We start from the raw sequence: 21,018 nt of genomic DNA on the forward strand, positions 1-21,018 counted from the left end.
TATTAGATTTTGTGCTTTGACAGGTAAATCTAGTCCCTTTTGCTTCTTGCTTTCCTATTCTCTGAGGAAAGATGAAAAGCAAAGAGGTAAATCTGCCAATGGTTATCCCATAAGTAGGTATCATTTTTTGCAACTTCTAGACTTACAGGGAATACTTTTGATCATATGAACATATTATATCAATTAAAATGATTCTGAGAATTACAAATGAAATTTACTTTGATTAGTGGTAAGAGTGCCAGCACATACGTGGGAACTACGCTCTCATTTCTCTGCAATGTAATTATTAGTCTGTTCATACCTGTTTGTTTTCCAGATGTGAATGGTATCTTCATCCTTGATGTCATGTTTTTCTGCTTGTTCATCAAGAAAATCAAAGAAGTATTTCACAGCTGGTGGCACCACATGGTTTGAGTTGAGCACACTATGAAAGAAGTTATCTACAAACTGCTGAAGTGTTCCCTAAAAGTGAATTTGAAAGAAATTTGCATTACAAGCTGAACTCAGTGCTATCCTAGAGTCTTTTTTCCTTTAGTCCAGTTGCAGTTACTGAAGGTCATCAATGCTGAGTGCTGAGGGTGCCAGGTGACAAAAAACCTTGCAAACAGCCCAAACAGTAAAAACATTCTAGAGAACAACTTTATGTTCTAGTCTGAAAGACTCCGACTTCATCCATTATCATCATGCAGTTAACACGGAAAGCTGTGCTTTCTGCCCGACTAAAGCAGCAGAACCTGGTTCCTACAATAGATTTACAATTTAAGCTCATTGTGCACATAAATAATTGCTGGCAATTTTGTAATTGTTTCACGGCTTCCCAGCTCCAGAGCATCATGCACCAGTACAGCAATTTTAAAACACAGACTGATAGGAAGAAGCACCAGTGACCATTTAACTTATTGTGCAGGGGAAAGCACTTGGGTCTCATTAGATGATCCTGGTCTCCCTGAGTTCCACTGTGAGGGATGAAGCATCAGGAGGGCTGCACTTCTGTAGTACCTTAAAGACCATGACAACTGTCCATTTGAGTAGAGACAAGGAGAAGACGACTTGTTGAGGCCACATGCAGTCCATCCCCACTCAGTTGGTTGGCCCTACGGACATGTTTGAAGGGCTGCATCCTCTCTCCCTCCATCACTTCAGCTGCCAGCCACAAAACGGGGCAGGGACTGAGCCCTAAACCCCTGTGCTGGCAGTGCAGGCAGGGAGGACACATCACCGGTCCTGGGCTGTATGGGCAGCTGTGGTCCCAGCCATTACACCTCACCAGCTCTGTACAAGTTAGTAAAGCTCCAAATTGGCAACGATCTACCAACTGACTATTGGGAATAGAAAAGGGATTTATCAGAAGAGAGGGATACATGCATCTTGCTGGCTGCAAGTCTGTGCCATCCATACACAGACTTTCCTTCCGGTCCACTTTCACACTTGGTCAAATGGCCTTAGCTGGAGTCAAGTCACTCCCATTTTCACAAAGAACTTGGTCTTGGTCATTAAGCACATTATCCTAAACGCTTTCTGCAAGGAGGAATCCTTAGCATAATTATTTTGGTTGTGATCCGTTCTCCAGTATAAACACTAAAAATACTCTCAGAGGACTATTACCATTTGAAAACATTTTTACTATTTTTCTAGATAATACTGCAGCACTGGAAACAAAGCATGGGGAAACAAAAGGCTCTGTAGCAGTATGTAAAGCATTTGGTTTAGAATAAAAACCAAGAGAATATTATTTAAACAGGTGGCACAGAAGAGAATATCCATCTTTGTCTTGCAAGAAAAATCTTCATTTAGCTAACTCAGAATTATGGTTCTCAGCTTTCATCTGGAGTTAAAATTTATCTCTTTCCCAGCAATGTTCTTGAGGGCTTATTAATCACTTGAAGCTCTGAACACAAGCCTGTATGTACATGACACAGATATTCAAAATTTCAGCCAAAAGCATGACTAATATTTGCATCATTTTCTTCGGTTACACGTCAACATCTATAGAGGCACGGTGTAACTGTAACATTTGACCCTTACCTTCACAGACAGAAGTCTTGTCAGGTAGATTTCTGTAATAGCTTTGGTTCTCTCTTTTTCTTTCACACTGCCTCGCTTTGATTTGCCTTCATCAATTTCATCTACTGGCCGAACTAGATGCCAGACCTTATTTTCATCTTCCAGAAGTGCATGCCCTAGAAACAGTAATTGCAATAATCACAAAAAATTCTCCCCTGGAAATAATTATGAAATAATCATGCACATCAGTACCTGTAAGACCCTTGCACTCTATCCTTGACTTACCTTTCTTTTTGCCAAGAGGACCTAGATTACTTGGTTCCCCTCTAACAACCCAAGAACTAAATTTTCATTAATACACAAGTATTGCTTTACGTTACAAGAGTAGCACTGAAGTAGGATTGTGGCTTGCTTTTGTCAAGAACAAAAAGGAGAGGAAGTAAGCATACAATAAGGAAACTCCTCTTCAGTCGTGCAAGCACAATATGCACATTTTTTTAAGATCTATACAGTGAAATACCCTACCCCTTGGTGAACAAGATCAAGCTACAGAAACTGAGTTAGGTCTGACTCAACAGCCCCCATGGAAAGGACAATCGTAGCCTGCTCTAGGTACAACACAAGGTATTGTAGCAGCTCTGATGAATTTGGCAGTGGCAAATTCATTTGTTCTTCCTTTAAATCCTAAAGTATGTGTTAATATATCTGCTTGGCATAATCCCAAAAATCAATGGTGCTTTTCCAGTGGAGGTTACTGAATCAGTGCCTTTAAAATCATTGACGTCTTAAAAACATGAAAGTTATTTTTCCCATAAAAATTGTGATTCAGCCCTCTTACGCAAATTATTTTGCAATACTGCTAAGTTTTATGCTTTAATATAAGTATATGTGTATAATGTAACTGAATCACAGTTACAATGAAAAATATCAGTTTCTAATTGCACAAATTTTGTCCTTTCAAATGTTTGGCCACAGTAGTTTATTAACTAAGTTCCTCAACATCTACATTAAATTTACCAGATGTGTACTAAATATTTTATATCATAGAAGAAAATAACATTAAAATGTAATCTGGCCAAGACAACACTTCCACATTAATCTGTTTTATACATTCTCGTGGAAAGCATGAGCTATGCAGTCTTCTGGTGCCTTTACTTCCTTTTGACCAGGTAGATCTTTTAGCCAAGGAAAAATGACACATTTAACGCTCTTGTCCTTTGAAAGTCCTTAATTTGACTTGGAAGTTCATGTGCATGAAGTAAGAAAGAAATAAAAGCTATCCTTTTATTTTGAAGCAGCTGTGATATCACAATTGATGCCATTCATAACAACCGTTTGCCAGTGCAGTAAGAACTGCTGATGGGCCTGAAGTTTGGAGTCTCTTTTGCAATGCCTGTTATTTACTCTTGTAAATAAATGGACAAAACCACACAGTAAGAGAAGAAACTAAACTATGTCAGTTGTTTGGTACACTTCTACTTCCTCCTGTGATTCAAAAGAATTCATCCTCTCTTTGCCCTGCTCATGGCGCGTGGCCCGATTTAACTTTGCAGTAAAGAGAAGAAACCAAGGGGGATTCCACGAAGTTTACTTGCCCTTACATACGGCTTAATTTGGCGTGTGCTCAGCAACAGCAGAATTGGCTACTAGTGAAATGATAGCTATTTAATAGGAAAGTAGGGCTTAAAGGGAGTGCAGCTCAACCGGATGAACTTTTTGCAAAACAAAGATCCCAGTTCATTGCTAAAAATAGCAGCAAGAAAGAGGAAGAGAAATGCAGAAGAGAGGGCAATGAGACGTATTAGCAGCATGTTGCTAGGAGGAGACCAGACTTCCGGGAGATAACATCTTCCCAGTGGAAACCTAGGGAGCAAAGGAAGTAAAATATAGGGGAGAACACTGTCTTTTGTGGCTGTAGTAGCCGCAAGATGCATCAAGCCGGAAGTGGAGAGAGGACTGCGCCTACTGGGTCAAATGTTTCCCCCTGAGTGCTTCTCCCTGCCCCTCGTGCATTCTTTGGCCAATACAAAATGGCACGAACCAGGTGGGGACATGGCGGAGGCCAGTCAGCTGGTGGCAGCCAGCCTGGCCTCCTCCTGCTGCATGGCCTGCAGCAGGCTCGCTCCATCCTCCCCTGAGAAGAGGCTGCTGCTCGGGGTAGGTGGAGGAAGGGCTGTCCTACACACATCTGCTAATCAGTATTTCTGATCTGCAGCCCTCTGGCTATTCCACATCAGAATAACTGAAAAAAAGAAAGAAAGAAAATCCACAACACCAACCCCTTCACAAAAAAAACAAAAGAGAAAGAAATACCCAGAATAAGTTTTCAACAGAACACGCTGCATTGGCTTATAGTTCAGTACAGAAATCCTAGCATAAAATCATTGAAACCATTCTCCATCTTGATACAAATTAGTAATTGCATTTATTATCTCCAGAAGCAAAGGATTCTGCATTTAATCTGTCACAACTGCCAGCTTCCAGTGTCTTCCTGTTAGAAGCTGTGAATCAAAAGCAGCATGGAAGCAATGCCAGGTTTTAGAGCAACATCTCTGGACATGGTTTTACATTTTCGTTCTGTGCAAAGCCTAGTGCTTTGGCAGACAGTCAATGGCTTCAGCTGACATTTCTCAATGCAAAAGGTGCAAGTTAATGAGAGACTGGATAAAAGGAAAACCACTTCGTCACAAGCCTTATTCATAGAGCAGAGATAGGATTTCTATTTATTCCAGCCCTGTAAATCCCTGTGTCATATAAATGCGTATGTGTGGGAGGAGAAGCCTCTGATCCTCTCCTCTGCCTTTTATACACATAGCATCTCACAAATCACTGTCGCTGTGGGCTCTTGCTTTGCACTAGCTCTGTAACATTTTATAGCTTTCTGAAAGAACAAGTTGGCACCAACTAGCTCTGAAGACCCTTAGGCGTTAAAGAAAATGGGCTAGCCTGGCACGAAATGCTGTCTTCTCAAATTTGTACATCACCACTGCACAAGACAGGGTGTGGAGAAGAAACAAGGTGGAAGCTGTCTTCAATCCATGCTTTGGGATCTGAGCTGTCTGCACAGATTTTTTTCTCTCGTGTATGAGAACCCTCATGTGACAGCACTGTCCCCAGAAGTCTGCTTCTCCTTTACAATTTCATATGCCACACATATAGCTAAGGAGTCTGTCCATCTTGGAGTACAGATTATATGTGTTCAAAGAGCTTCACTATACTGAATAGCTAAAGATGCACTTGTAGAGAAGAAAAAAAGAAGAAAAGAAACCACAAACAAATAAAAACACTTGATCTGGTCCTCTGCTCTCTCACACAAAGATGTGGGGAGGATGGAAGACTGGGAACCCAGATCTGGAGACTGATCACTGCTTCGTGTTAAGAAGGGAAAGCAAGCTGAGGCTACCACCAGGCTCCATCCACTGGTCTACCTCTTCAGAGTGGAGGTGAATAACGCCTCTGCAGTTATCTCAGCAATCGATGCAACCGAACTGAAGAGGGACTAGGAATGGGCTCCTCACCTTGCTGCACTTCATTACCCTCTGTATTAAACTGAACGTTTTATGAAGTGAAAAAGCTGGGTTGGCAACTGCTGTGATAAAGGAATAGCCACCACTTGTCTAACTAAGGCAAACACCTGCAGCAACGTGGTGAGAGGATAGCAGCAGAGGTATAGCCATGATTGCTGGGAGAGAACCTTAAAGGATGCTGGTAGAAGTCTTGACAGGAAGCATCCATGAGGAAAGACTAAAAAATAAATGGCAAGTAATTCAGCCTGTCCTGATTTCCTGGCCAACACTCAGCACTAATGAAATGAAAATCTGCACACTTGTTAAATACTAATAATACACGTCAAAGCTATCAGCTGAGAGCCATCTCCTTGAAAAAATGTACATTTCTGGTATATTATTTCCAGTCTGACTGCCGAGCCCTTGGAACCTATTCAATTTAAGATCGCTAAATCTATTTAAAGGAATGAAACTATTAGGTGAACCAATGGCTTTTGCAATCAATGCTAGACAGAAAAGTGTATCAAATGGGTTCATGGAACGAAGAATGATCTCAACAATTATCATTCCATAAATCTAACTTCCAACTCATGTAAAATAACTGAATGTAAGGATAAAAATAAGAGAAACTGAACATCTAAAATGTAAAGGAAATCATGTGACAAAGAACACGAATTTACAAGTAAATATTTCCATTAAAATCTGAGTGCATTTTAGGCTGGAATGGATATTGTGTCTCAAGAGGTTGTGAGATAAAGGAAATTGGTCTAGACAGAGTACCGACACAGGGAACTAAAAGCTTTGAAAGACAGGTTCCAAGCTAACACACTGTCTCCAGCACTGAGAAGTTCAGCTTATTGTAGCAAGCAGCAGTATTAGAATTAAGTAACGGCTGTATTAGTGACATGAAAGAGAGGAAACATTATAAGGTAGTTCCTGATACTAACTTACAGTGGATTGAAAACCTTGAAACAAAGAAATCAGGGAAAACATTGAATCTAAAGAGATAACATATGGAATAAACACAACTAGACAACACAGCCCAGAAAGAAAACAAGCAAACAGAGCTGATGAAATATTGCCTGCCATTGGAGGGAGACACAAAATATGCATGTACAGAGATGAGTCTTCAAAGCAATATAGTTGTAAAAAACGCGATACAGAAATTACATCAGATCCATTAGCAGGGGAACAGGTCTGTCCTGTGGTTCTGAATGGTGCATTCAATTCTCTAATAAGTGGAAGAAATTTGGAAAGGAAAGTAATAAAAGGAAGAAGGAAGGAGAAAAAGAGGTAAAGCTTTGGAAACATGAAACATACTTTATGGCTACAGATGTAATGGGATTAAAAAACAAAATATCCACGATATGTTTTCTAAGAGCACTTTCTATTAAGCTGGGCTATGGACTCGTCAAACCAATTATGGTTAAAGCCTCATTATTTCAGGCTTTTATAACCAGGACAAAGAAAACTAGTGCAAGCTTATAGAGGGCAACACAAAACAAATACGCCTTATATAGTTCCATGGATTTGCTCAGTGAACACTATCAAGACAACAGTGTCACTGTCTTGCTGTTGGTTGACTTCTAGTTGTTTTGGGAGGTAGGGCAGCCCCAAGATACTTACTTTCCCCTGGGACATCTTGCTGATTATCCTCTGGCTGCTGGGAAATTCCCATTTTTGATAAGATGAGTGTGGCACCATCTCGGACCTTTGAAAATACAAACACAGGGACATTATTCAAAAGAAGTAAGCATGGCTGAACCTCTTAACAGCTAAACTGTGGTTCCGGTAATCTTTTGCAGGGTATCTGGACCTATGATAAATGCTGCCCTTCAAACGTCTATTAGGCAACTGGGTCTGCAATTCAGAGCAGACTGCCACCCATCTCCTTTCATAAGAGATCACATCAACACCTCCTCTGAGATTACTCAAAATGCTAGAAGCACTTCCAAGACTTCAGTGGTTCATCAGTCCAATGCCAGAGCCCTTTGTGCAAACATGGATTTTATCATGAAGAATCAGAGCTGTCTCTTTCTGAGAGAAAACTAACTTCTAGCTTTCCTAACCAGGATATCTGTTTCTAGAAAGGGATAAATAGAATAAAAAGGCAAGATAAGTGGATTGCATGTGTTTGGTAGTATGCACAATATGAAACCTAAAACAGACAGTACAGATACATCAACATCTGCTCTCCTGACTGCATTGCTGAACAAACCAGACCAACCCAAAATCTATTTAGCAGCAGAGCAAGGACAAAGATAATTCTCAGGGGTAGGAAGTGGCAGAAGAAAGAAAAGAAGAGATGAATATGAGACCCAACAAAGGCACAGGGAGCTTTTGAATGTTGAAAGGAGAATTTGGATTTGGACACTGCAATGATGATGAAACCAAAGTGCCTGCATTTAGGTAATATGTTTTTGGTAAGATGTTTATGCAATATGTCCAGACCTAGCCTTTCATGATCCCCAAGCTGTTACTGCCTAGACTCAGAGCTAGTTTTTCATTTGATTCCTTATGTATCACAGAAGTTTCTCTACAAACAAATAAATATTTTATTTATTACTAAAGAACAGTTAACAGATGTGAACAACTGCTCTGAAACACCTCCTTACATTATAATGCATAAGTGTGTTGATACGTTTCCATCTGCCATCTTTTTGGGATGTTAAATCCAAGTCTGAGAGGATCTGTGCAGTAGAACCTGGACGCCACTCTAAGGAGCAATTAAAATGAGAAAAAAAACAGTTTTAACCATGTGCAAAAATAACTACTCCAAGAATGTTTCAATTTAGAGAACCACTGATGCATTGTGGAACATTAAAAGTAATTTGGCACATGTCACAATGTGTGTTATTTATTGCTTTGGCCTTCATTACAGAAGCTTGCACAAACTATTCCCAGCCATGTACATGACTTCAGATCATTTTCCATGGAAAGTTAAATTCCTTTGCATAGAATACTACAATTGCATACAATAATAACATGCTATCAGACCAAAATATAGGAGTAGGATTTTCTGTGGATTGGAAGAGGCATTCTTAAGTAATTTACTAGGATTATCTGAAGAGCAAAAATTGCATCATCTACTTTCAGGTTAAGGCAGTAATGAGGATATTGCAAAACTACTTAAATAGAGCTTCTATTATAAGATTATTAGGCCTTTTAAGTTACATCACTTTTTTTTTTTCTTTTTTTTTTCTTTTTTTTTTTTTTCAGAAGAGTACATCAATTCTAAAAGCCTTCAAGGAGGATGATTTTCAGAGGCTGGGTGGCTCATCATCTCCTAAAAGTGCAACTTCTCTAACTTATAATTTTTTTGAACAATCATTAGAAAGGCAAGTCAAAATCAGTACTGGTTTCTGAAATTGCATCATTACTTCTCCATCAGTTAATTGTCCATGCTGTCATTATCACATTAATTAGTACCTGAAATACTGATTCTGTCAGACATGAATACATTTGTGCTAACAGTCATTAACAGGCTCTTTGCACACTAATGACAGTAGACCAAAACTTTAAGAATCGGGAAAAAGAATTCTATAGGGAAGCATTAATTTTTAATGCATATTAAGATTGTGGAAAAATGCTCTATATTTGCAACCAGCTAAATGTGAATTCAACTCCACCTCCCCCCCCCCCCCCCCCCCCCCTTTTTTTTTTCTCCAATGTTGCTTCTGTAGAAATTTTGGCAATGGGAAAAGTCAAAATTACAAAACACATTTCACCTACTCAATATTGGATCACTAGCTACCTACCAAGAGCTACACTTTCAGCTTTTGGCCACTGAGAACATGGCAGATTTCGATAGACTTGGTCTATTATCTTTTCCTTCACTTGCGATATGGTATCACAGTTAAGCACTTTCACAGGTGTGGAATCAGTTCCTCCATCTTGTACATACACATTTACTGTCTGTAAAAGAAAGAATATATATGGTTAATAAGACAAACCGGTACTTGAATTACCTCTAAATCTAGTTTTCCGGATGATTTAAATGTAAACCATATTTAAAATTTATTGTGCAATGATTATTGCACAGCAGCACATATTTGCAATGCGACTATGGATTCCTTGAGAGATCCTTCACTGTTATGCAGCCAACCAGCTCTTTTAATTCCAGTTAATTCTTCCCATTATGACTAAATAGAAAAGCTGCAGAATAGATTTGCTTATGTGTAATATGATACCATTATTGAGTCTTGGTAATTTATTAAAGTTTAAAACAAAGGGGAGGCACAAGTCCAAAGCAGCAGGACCACTTCTCTTGCAGCCTGATAACTTGAGACACAGCGATGCAGCGATGCACAAGTAATGCAGTGCCTAAATTTAATGAGTTACCAATAATCACTGGAGCTGCACTTTTCTGAGCTCCTAGAATACTGTAGCTGAACAATTTTGTCTTCCTTTATGCTGTCTTTGTAGTTCTGGTTTTACTTCTCGCTGAGCAGACTGACTGTACATATGGTGATTTAACATGGCTCAACTGATGAGTAGTGACTTGCCCACGTCCTGTAACTTTATCTCCAGTGACCAGCTGTTCATTAAGCATATATTAGTATATCTAAGTAGTTTATGTTAGTTCTAAAATATTGCTGTTTTCTGATAGTACTGACCTTTTTTTTTTTTTTTTTTTGACGTTAAGGAGAAACCCCCAAAAGCCTGCAGTTTGCTAAATCTAGGGGGATTTTTTTTAGAAGTAGCTTCAATAGATAGGTCAATTTCAACACAGATAAAAGCAAATGAGAAAAGGATGGCCAGTAAACCTTCATGGGAGGAAAAAGCACCCAGAACAAACAGATGTTGGAAAAAGCCTCTTTCCTTCACTAGCTGAATAAGTACAACACCATGTCTTTGTGGATCTTTTGCTAGTTGGGTGGCTTTGGAGGCCAGGCATGTCACAAGATCAGCCAGTGATCCTAAGCATCTGAGTTCTCAGATATGGTCCTGCCAACCGTGATACCTAAATTCATCATGTCAAACCTCAGAAATGAACACGCATGGTTGGTATTTTTAAACAGTGAAGAAAAACTATGCCATACGGCAGTGAAATTAAACATGATTGCACTGTCCCTTGACAGAACTCTCAAACTAATCACGAGATTTCACCTTCCTTTTCCTATTAGCTTTATGGTAATTAGACATGATTTTGCTGCTGGTTCAGTATGCAGCATGTCAGTGTAACCAGTGATGCAAAACAGACTCAGCTTTTAAATAAGAACAATTAGAGCGCAGACAACTGCTCTGTATCGTACTCTCCCACCACGTCTCACTTTCCTGCAGAAGTGAACTAATTAACTCATGCTTTAACCGACCTTGGTGCACGAGTGCTCCCTAACTGTTCGCAGTTACCACAACATCATCAAGGATCCCAATAATTTAAAGCAATATTATCCCAATTCATAATTTTTCATCATACATTTATCTGTATATATCTCATCATCTTACGTGCATGCACACAGACAATTGTTTCATGTGATATTTGTGAATCTGGACCAAATACTGCTACTGTACAATGTTATAATGTCTAATATCTAAGTAGCATAGCATGCTTGTTCTGCCCACATCTGACTACATGCACAAATTTTCTGCTTTTGTACTATGTTCAATTAGCTTAATTGTAGACATCTTTTTTTTTTTTTTTATGAAAAGAAACAGACTGAAGAGAGAATTATTGCCTTGAAGTCTTACATGATGCACAGTGCAAAGACTTTTTTTTCACCATGCACAAGAGAAAATGCACACAGCACTGTCAGTTAGTGTGGCTCTATGGGTGGTACTTTCAGCTCAGATGATAACTCAGCTAATTCCCAAAATATCAACTGAATTTAAAATATTTATTCTTGGCCAGTACACACTTTTCCTGCAGGCAGTCTAGGCAATAGTTGAGTGATTCAATGACTCAAAGTCCTACAGCAATCTCCTCACATCAGCATCCCTTCTGAATACACAAAATACTGATTTTTTTACCAGGACTTAAGAAAACTTTTTATTAAGTATCTCTTTCAACACTGCAGATATGTCACTGCATTTTTCTCAGTTGGAGACAAACACAAATGACTACTATCATGCCAATAAAAAAGGAATCAGAGAGGAAAAAAAAAACTGTTATTTCAAGGACAGTCCATGTCTTGGATATTTATTGTATTTTGGATATTCGCTGTATCCTGAAGAGAATCAGCAAGACTGTCAGGAGGAGAAAAACTAGAATTTACAATCCCTAAACAGCTAAAAAGTAGGGTGTTTCAGCTTTTTAAAAAGACAATGAATCCCAAGTTCTAGAGTTTGGTTGAAAAAAAAATGGTGCAAATCCATGCCAGTGAACAGAATTAAGCCAAAGCAGAATTTGTAACAGAGAGAACTGGACCATGGCACTGGAGATCAGATTCAGAGGTCGTAGATCTCCGACGGGGAAGAGGCAGAGGTGTCCACTTCATCCCACTTGATGCATCTAACATGGGTCTCCAGGACTGCCTTATACAGACAGCTTCCTCGACTACATGTAGGGAATTTAAACTTCTAATGGGGATATAAACTTCCTTCAATGCCAGTTTGGTTGCTCGTGTTCAGAAGAGTTTGGCTCACCAACAAACAAGTGCAGAAATAGTTTCATAAGGTGTTTTGGATATTGCAGAGCCATCTTACAGGACTGGAAAGGAGCTCATCATCATATACTAATAAAGTGAACTCTAAAATGACATTGGATATACTGACAAGTAGAAATATCAAGGGAGAGAGACAGCCTGAAGTCCAAGTACAATGTTAGTGCAATAATTTTACAAAAATCAATTAATTAATTTAGATGGGAAAAGGGAAGAAGGCAAACACCCCAAACACTCTTTGGGTAAACCTTGAAAATTACGTAAGGGGTTTACTGAACTGGATTCTATGGTGGCAGGACTGGGATTTAATGCTTAGAAGATAATTTACAACTCTATTTTTGTTCTTGGAGACTTGCTTTGGTAAGACTGTCTACAATATTGCCCATGATAAGAACTTCTATGCAGATCATAGTAGTCCAGAAAGTACATACAGACTTAACACTACAGGTCTTACTTTAAATAGAAAAATAATTTATACTATAATAATCATGCACTGCTTACCAACTGTGTATACTCTACATCATCTCCCAATAAGCCTGTGTCATTCAATGTATACTTGGCTTTCTTTAGTACAGCATCCACTGGACCTTTCTCTACCTGGTGTTTGATGGCCTTGAACAATTTATAAAGAGGCTCCCCAGCATTGTCCTGTTAAAGGAAATAAAATAAAATACATCAAAACCAAAAGATACACTCAATTCAGAATGTTTAAGTATTATTGATAAAAAAACCCCACAGGCAACAGACTTCAACTCTTACCTTGAGGTACTGATATAAACAAATAGACATCCAGTTAGACAACATTCTCTCAACAACCGTTTCAGATCTAAAAAAAACAACACCAAGTATGTTAAGGGTACTTAATGACAAAGTTTTAAAGAAAAACATTGCTTGAAATATAATATTTTTACATGCTTAACTGCATGCACTTTCCTAATGCAATGATTTCCCTGTAGAGTCTTGAGAGCATGTACTTGCTTTATGATAAGTGCTTTGTATTGCTCATCATTCCTGGGTACCTTCAGCTCATTACTGAAAAGCACACAGCCTTTATGCAAAATCTTAAATTGTGTCTATACTGTAAGAACAAGAGCTAAAAAATTAACCCAGTTGTGCACATACTGGGAAAATAACCCTACACATTACAAAGCTGCAACATAGGCAGAGCAAGGCCTTTTGTAATGTATTTAAGATAACAAGAGGGTTAAAAACATTAGAGCAAGCCTTCATTGAATACAAAATGAAAGCTGATTATGTGTGCTCATTACAGAGATGATGTGTGGTATAAATGCTAGATAATTTGGAATAAAATTAGATTAAAAAGTAAATGAAATGTTCATTATTGTATTTTGAGGTAAGGTAGATGCTTCAGTAATCTTGATACAGATTCTACGCTACAGTAATTTGAATAAGGAAATCTGTTGCCAACAGTCCTGCTTCTGCCTTCTACAGCTGTTTCTGGTGGACTTGTTTTCCAAATATCCTCAGGTCAGGGTATTTTTGACTTCCACAGATAATTTGTCTTTTAATATAGTCATGTTGAAAAAGAAACACATTTACAGAAAAACAGAGAACTACAGAAAAACACAATCATTCGAACCTTCTTAGCATCAACTTTGGGTTTTTGGCCACCACATACTGCTCCATCAGTTCTAAGAACAGCGTCCTCATGATGTCAGTATAATATTCTAGTTTTCCATGTAAAGCAACTGTCAGTAAAGATGCAAAATACACTTTAGCTCGAGCAGAAAACTCCCTTTGGTTTTCCAGCGTGTGAATAAACTGAAACAGAAAACAAATACAAAATCAAGTCAGATAGCATGTTTCTGGAGAGCCTCAATGCTTGTCTGCATTAAGAAGATGAGGAAAATTATTTTAACATTTTAACTCCTAAGCACAGCATGGAAAGGTTTTCAGAAGTTTGAAAAAACTACTTGTAAGAAAACGTTACCTATGATTTGGTTTTAGATACACACACTGTCTACTGGACTAACCCAAGGAATAATATATATAAATAATATATTTTAACTGAATCCTTATGTAAAAGCTATGCGTTAATTAAAAAAAAAAAAAAGATAAAAGGTGTATTCTGTGACAATTTTTTTTAAAAAGGAAAATCAACTTTTCTCTCCCCCACATTCCCAGTCCTTTCACATCATATTACAAAGACACTAATCTAAGTAAGTACACCTGGGAATGCACTCTCTTCTGCCAGAAACTGTAATACTACCATTAACTAGCTCAGCACTGGAACTTCATTTAAAAAGGAGAAGTTAGAAGCCTAAATCTATATTTAGGTGTCTGACAATCAGCTCATTTTCCGACAGTGAGCAATTAGGTGTCTTTTTGGAGGAGCTGAGCACTCATCAATCATCTTCATGAATAGACCATTTTTTTTCTGGTTGGAGGAGCCTATGTCTTGGACTCTGGGATAGAAATCCAGCTGACAGCTTGTGGCAGGTAACTGGTGACCACAGCACCCAGCTGAACCAGGAGGAAATAAGCATTCCCCATGCCACATTTCTTAAAAGGCTAAAACAGACTACCCTGTAACAGCAGTTTTTATGGCAGATCAGGTAATATTTGTTTTCCTGCAGCCACTGTCATGTTGACCAAGTCCATGCGATATGACTTGGCTGGCTCTACAGAAACCTTATCTTCTCTGTAACCCCAGGGAGCTCTGGCTGTGATGCAACAGATTTGCCATCAGCTACTTTGGAACCAGAAACTTATGAAAATCACTTATTTTTACTAACTTTGGTTCACTTGTGCTTGCAAACCTACTGTGTTGCTCATATAGGTATGTCCAGCTAAAGGACAAAGAGAATCTACCTCAATACTCACATTAATGAGAAATGATTTGCTATTGAGGAGGTTGGAGAACTGGTTCAAAGCCTGCTCCACAGTCTGCCGCCGAGCCTCTGGAATATCCAGCTTCCCTGTAATCATTACATCTTTCTCTCCATCTTTGGAGGGCAAGAAGAAGACTCTGTCTGTGTATGTTTTGTAGTCCAGTACTGGGATTCCAGCTTCATTTACATCACTTGTATGGTCTTCCATCTCTATCATTAGATCTAGAATACAGTTTAAGAGTTGATTGAAAAAAACGCAGCTTTTTTTTTTTTTTTTCCAGGTAGCATGATCTCTTTGGGTATCTTGTAATGTAGAAAAAGAAAATCATCACTGAAAACTCTATCTCATCTCACATCTTCTCTTGCTATTTTTCCCAATTATCCTGTCAACTATGACCACAGCTAATCCTCTGGTGACATGCTCATAACTGTCTTTAGCACAGATGGTTTCCTTGTTTATGTCTATTGAAGGAAAGCCTTAATGGATGTCTGAGTGAGTTATACATATGAACATAGGATTGTAGCAAAGAGCAAAAAATAGACAGAGCAATACTGTTTTTTTCAATGTATATTCTATTCTCTCTGAGTCCATGTAATAATAAAAGTTCTTTTTAAAAACACATAGCAATCCAGGAAAATAAAGTTTAAAGTGTAAAGTCCACTAGTTTAATTGGAAGCAAGGGGATGGCAGGAAGGAAGAAGGTTAAATGGCTTGTTGAAATTGATGGAAACATTTCTGTGGAACTCAAAAGCTTTGAATTTCTTAAAAGGGACAACAATTAGGGAATCATCTTTCAGAGCAGCTATTTTAGCTGAAGGCTTTCCAATTACCCAGTATTGCTGATTGACTAGAATACCACATTAATTAGTATAGTGATCCACTGTCTCTGAAAGTTTATTGCTCATATGCATTCATTTACCCCTTTACTTCTTAACAGCCAGCAAAGCTAAGAGACTAAGTGTCTTGTGGTTTCCAGCTTTGTGGTATTTGTACTTCCTCCTGATGGCCCTTTCTGTAGCTATTATTGGTCCTATGTATTTCAGACTGTCTGCACTTTGTGCTGTTGTCATTACAGTTTTACAGCATGCATCCAGAATGTGTTTTGACTTCAGTGTTTCATTTAACTGTCAGCCAAGATGGATGCAGTTTGGGAACTGGATTACTCCTTGGATGTGCCTTCTGCTTCCCCAGCCTTTGTGCTTGGTGGAGCAGAAAGGAAACCTTCAACCCAGCAAACATCAGGAGTCTGTAGCATCCCCAAGGAGTGTCAGAAAGAGAAAGGCACCTTCTCCTTTCAGAAATGGTTATGAAGTTGCATGCAGGAGGTGATGGAGGGTGGGCTGTTAACCTTGCTTGACCCTCTCACATTTCAAAATGCAGTTTGAAATGAAACGTCTCTAGGAACAGTTTTTGATTCAAAGATTTGCTTCTGGGTTGTGTCCAGAACCTGGAAGGAGTTGGTCTTCCACAGAAAGAAATCCGACACAAGGAAAGAACATTCTGTCCCACAAGTTCCCAGAAATCAAGACTTGGAGAGGCTTCCAGCATGACAGAAGTCTTTGAGATACCCTGAGCTCCTAAAATTAATTTCAAACTCTAACCTCAAATTGGTGCTTAATTCAATCCCACTTTTTAGCCACTGTCAACATGAAATAAACTTTCTTTCTTTCTTTAGAAATAAAACATGGAGTTTTTTTAGTTGGGATAATTTCAACATGACCCAACAGCAAGTATAATTCAGATAATGAGATGACATTTCATGGTAATCATTTAAACCAATATTTGCAATGTTTGCATTCAGATGGTTAATTGAAGTATTGCAATGAGCGGTTCAACATGTAGAAATGCTGAGCCTTCACACCTCCCGCTGCCTTCCCTGGGATGCTGCTGCTACATTTACATAGAACAATTAGCTAGCTCCTCAAGTCAAGCTTAAGGTATTCCCGTGATGAACTGTGTAATGTGCTAGCTCTTTCGCGCATGCTTGCCAACTTATCCCTTTGTAGGCTGATTGCTGCAAATACATTTTGCAGCTCTGAAAATCATTTTTATGTACATACGTGGCATATATAGGCATTGTGTTAAATACTAAGTGCATGATAAATCATTACAAACCTTTCTTTCCTCCATGTCAATGGCCACTATAAATAACCCCAATCTCAACTAATTTACATTTCCCAGTTACCAACTCTGTGCTCCCTTTAGACTGAAACTGTCCATTTCCTTTAACAAGCTCAACTCCCTATTTTACTTTATGACTTTCACATATAATAGCAAACTATGTGCTGTATGGCAATGCGTGTAATCAAGACTACCAAGGTCTACTTCTAAGTATTTGTTCTCAGGAGACAGTTTTAGCAAGATAGCACCATTCTTCTGATTGCTCAAGAGGACTCACAGCAGTAAAATATCTGTCATACCTGTGAATTCCTTCTTGCACCGGTCTCTGACACTCTCCTCCAGGCCTTCAAGTTGTGACTTAATTTTTTCATACTCCCGTTCTGCTTGTTGGCTCTTGCGTCTTTATGGAATAGAAGTAAGATTTTAAAGTTACAAACTGTAAAAGCAAATCATTTGCAGCAGATCTGAATGGAAAGCCAAGGGGATGACTGGAGGACCATTTCTGTTTGGATTTCCTTTTGAACACTAGTGGCAGAGAGAGAATGGAGGAAAACAGCAACAGCGGCCCAAATCTTCATTTAGTGCCAAACAACCTGGCACCACCATGGGCCTGCTACTTTAAAACACACTAGGGCAGAGATTTGACATCCAATAAGTGGTAGTTACAAATGCTTGTGATCACGTATTGACTACAGAAAATTAATTTGTATGTACTGAACAGGGACTGCTTGCAGCATGTTCTGCAGCAGCTAGAGATCATCATAGCGCATCAAGGAGGCTGCAGGACATCCATGAGAATGTCAGTGCTGCTTAGCACTTCAGCAGTGCTTTGGTTACATTGATACACACCACCAGAGTGAAATCCACCCCCTCCTAAGGTCTGTGTATGAGGCCCATTTATCACTAACCTCGAAATTGGGCTAAGTAGGTCTTAAGAGAAGTACTGACATTGTTCTGGCCCTTTGTGAAGCATGAATTTCATCATTAATCATGAAATTTGTTATGTGGGTAACACTTATCTCAGCTGGAAAGACCCAAATGACCACTTAGCCAAATCCATCCAGCTCTGATCTACAGTACTGACTGAGGCAGCATAAACGCTGAAAGATATGTATGCAGAACAAGCTATCTTCTTCGTGAGAGGCACTTTAGTTGCCATTTCAAGAATGCTATCTGTGCAACTCAGTCTGCAATTGTGCACTAGGCAAGGCTGGGACCAACTGTTGTGCTGATGTATAAAGGACAGACTGGGCTGACTGACACCAAGGAATTTGGTGTGTGTGAGACGAATAAATTGGTGCTCATACATATCGCCAGCTGTAACTGCTTTTCTTAACCCTACAGCTCTTAAAAAATTATAAGGATAATTTTTTGTAGGCTGAGCTCAGAACAATCATGTATTACCTTCAAAGCCATAGGACAGCAAAAAGACCTAATTAAAGGAAATTCTTACCTGTAACAGATGATAGAAATGACGATGATTGCTATCATAGGAATAAGTACCAGTGGCAAAATAAGATTCAGTGGGATGTCGCTCACACGTGTATCATATTCCACCCTTCCAAGGATCCATTCTCGGAGTCCAAATTTCACCTAATTAGATAAACACACATTTGCCTCAGAAACTGCAAATGGACAATCGTTCACTTCTCAATTGTGCTCTAAATTCTTACTAATTCTTACTAAATACATTTCTATCTCAATCTGCCAAACAAAGGAAACATTTCTGAATATTTTATACTGAATTTAGGTCACTAGCACTTTATTCTATGAAATAATTTTACTGTGCTTTGCAGAAGAAGACAAATCCCCAGTCTGCCTAGCTACAATTTTACATTCCTATGTAATGAAGGTACAGCTTGGCAGCTTGGGAACACTCTTTATGTGTGATGTCTTCTAGACAGCAGGCAGAAGCTGGAGAAAGAAAGAATTGCAAGTTTTTTACAGTACTATAACAACTTTAGAGAACAAATTATTTTAATTAAGAAGCTATTGTGGCAGCGTTACTTAAACATGATACTATATTATATTGAAAAGATAACCTACAATGAACTCAGGAAGGTTATTGATCATATCTCTCTTCTGCCTTTTCTTTGGTTGTGGCTGTACTTCAGGTGGCTCACAATACAAGTCCGTTTCAGTCAGCGTTTTTATGTTGCAAGGCTCATCACCTACAAAAGCCTGGGCCTCGTCTATCGTCATGGCTTTGTTCAGGTTACTGCCCTAGACAGAAAATACAAGGCTAAGTTATCATGGCAAAGTCTTGGGAAACCAGAAGTCCCGAGTTGCTAATTTCCATTTGGATCGTGCTGAGCAGCAGATGTGATTGGAACTGCAGTGTACAGAAGAGTGGAGCGGAGGGGAATTATGCAATTCCACCTCCTTTCTTTCTTGGTGCAAGAAATCCAATCCTTGGGAGCTCTCTGGGAGAGGGCATTTCCAAATGCCAGATTCAGCAGTAGGGTGCATCCTGGGGAAACCCAAAGTACGGCAAAAAAGAGCAAAATTCTCTGAGAAGGGGAGAGGGAAGGAAAGGGGAGCTGACAATATTCATCATCCAGCAGAGGTAAGGGACTCTAGAAAGCATTTTCGATATGCTACCAAGCAGCTGTTCATCATAGGTTAAGGGTCTGTGAAAGAAAGGAAAAATCCCATACACACTTCAAGGACAAAATGAGCAACCACCATCTCTTGGTGGATTTACCTTTGCATTTATGAGTTTGTTGACTTGCTTTTTGATGCCATCTGTGAAATTTTCAAAGGTTGGGTCTGCAACATATGCAAAGGAGTGGCTCTCATTTTTTACAACCAAATGGTAATGATCCATTAGAATAATAGTGGTAATGTTGTAGTTTTCTGGATCTTCCAGTATTGGTGGGGAAGAAAAAATCACTGTGGTTTCATTAAGTCTTGTAACAGATCTTCCATGAAACTATAAAAAATGAGACAAGAAGAACGTGCATATTAGAGTTTGGTTCCTGTACCTAACGGTTGATAACTTTACACTGTAGAAATAAAAAGACTGGAGTTGTATCCTCCATACAGCAAAAAATAACACAGTATGAGGTACTTGCTGAAAAGAAAAAAAAAATGCTGATGGGAAAAAATTATTGGTTAATTATATTCTAGCAGCTGCCCCCTGAAAAAAACTTAGCTCACTTTCCATTGCCTCCAAATTCTGTGACTCTGGACTACACTGGACTGATATCATTAAATTGGTCTAAGATTAAGAAGTTAATGTGGCAGGCTTAATCCAGACCATCTTCTGTACTATTAAGTTTCTCAAGTAGATTCCTTTCTACTGACATTGTAGAATACCTTTCTGAAATTCAAGGCAATTATTAAGTGAATTTCTGAAAAAAATTGCCAGTTGTAAATCACCCACACAAGGTAACAACTCTGTTGATCTGTCCCCTACCTCACTCACAATTACACAAATGTTCACAGAATCACAGAATCGTCTAGGTTGGAAGAGACCTCCAAGATCACCTAGTCCAACCTCTGACCTAACACTAACAAGTCCTTCACTAAACCATATCACTAAGAGCTACATCTAAACATCTTTTAAAGACCTCCAGGGATGGTGACTCAACCACTTCCCTGGGCAGCCCATTCCAATGCCTAACAACCCTTTCGGTAAAGTTTTTCCTAATATCCAACCTAAACCTCCCCTGGCACAACTTTTGCCCATTCCCCCTCGTCCTGTCACCAGGCACATGGGAGAACAGACCAACCTCCACCTCGCTACCGCCTCCTTTAAGGTAGCTATGGAGAGCGATAAGGTCACCCCTGAGCCTCCTCTTCTCCAGGCTGAACAATCCCAGCTCCCTCAGCCGCTCCTCGTAAGACTTGTTCTCATATACTTACGCTAGAAACTCCTTCAGCCATTCAGTAATACCAACCACAGCCAACAACACTAATATGAACCCTTA

At 39.1% G+C, this 21,018-nt stretch overlaps 1 protein-coding gene across 9 annotated transcripts in view; it reads right to left on the reverse strand.

The window, feature by feature from the left end:
• PLXNB2 (plexin B2) overlaps positions 1-21,018 on the reverse strand; it is a 259,839-nt gene that overhangs the window by 9,336 nt on the left and 229,485 nt on the right. For all 9 annotated transcript variants that reach the window (XM_013188354.3, XM_013188351.3, XM_013188352.3 and 6 more), the window contains 13 exons: positions 19,791-20,018; positions 19,133-19,309; positions 18,540-18,679; positions 17,386-17,486; positions 14,957-15,186; positions 13,713-13,894; positions 12,872-12,938; positions 12,614-12,760; positions 9,269-9,425; positions 8,126-8,226; positions 7,137-7,221; positions 2,026-2,180; positions 302-462 (listed from right to left, as the gene is read on the reverse strand). In XM_013188354.3, coding sequence (XP_013043808.3) covers positions 302-462; positions 2,026-2,180; positions 7,137-7,221; positions 8,126-8,226; positions 9,269-9,425; positions 12,614-12,760; positions 12,872-12,938; positions 13,713-13,894; positions 14,957-15,186; positions 17,386-17,486; positions 18,540-18,679; positions 19,133-19,309; positions 19,791-20,018 — 1,931 coding nt within the window. The remainder of the gene's footprint in view (positions 1-301; positions 463-2,025; positions 2,181-7,136; positions 7,222-8,125; positions 8,227-9,268; positions 9,426-12,613; positions 12,761-12,871; positions 12,939-13,712; positions 13,895-14,956; positions 15,187-17,385; positions 17,487-18,539; positions 18,680-19,132; positions 19,310-19,790; positions 20,019-21,018) is intronic.

This window comes from Anser cygnoides, chromosome 1 (genome assembly GCF_040182565.1).
Source record: "Anser cygnoides isolate HZ-2024a breed goose chromosome 1, Taihu_goose_T2T_genome, whole genome shotgun sequence".
Classification (NCBI taxonomy): Eukaryota; Metazoa; Chordata; class Aves; order Anseriformes; family Anatidae; genus Anser; species Anser cygnoides.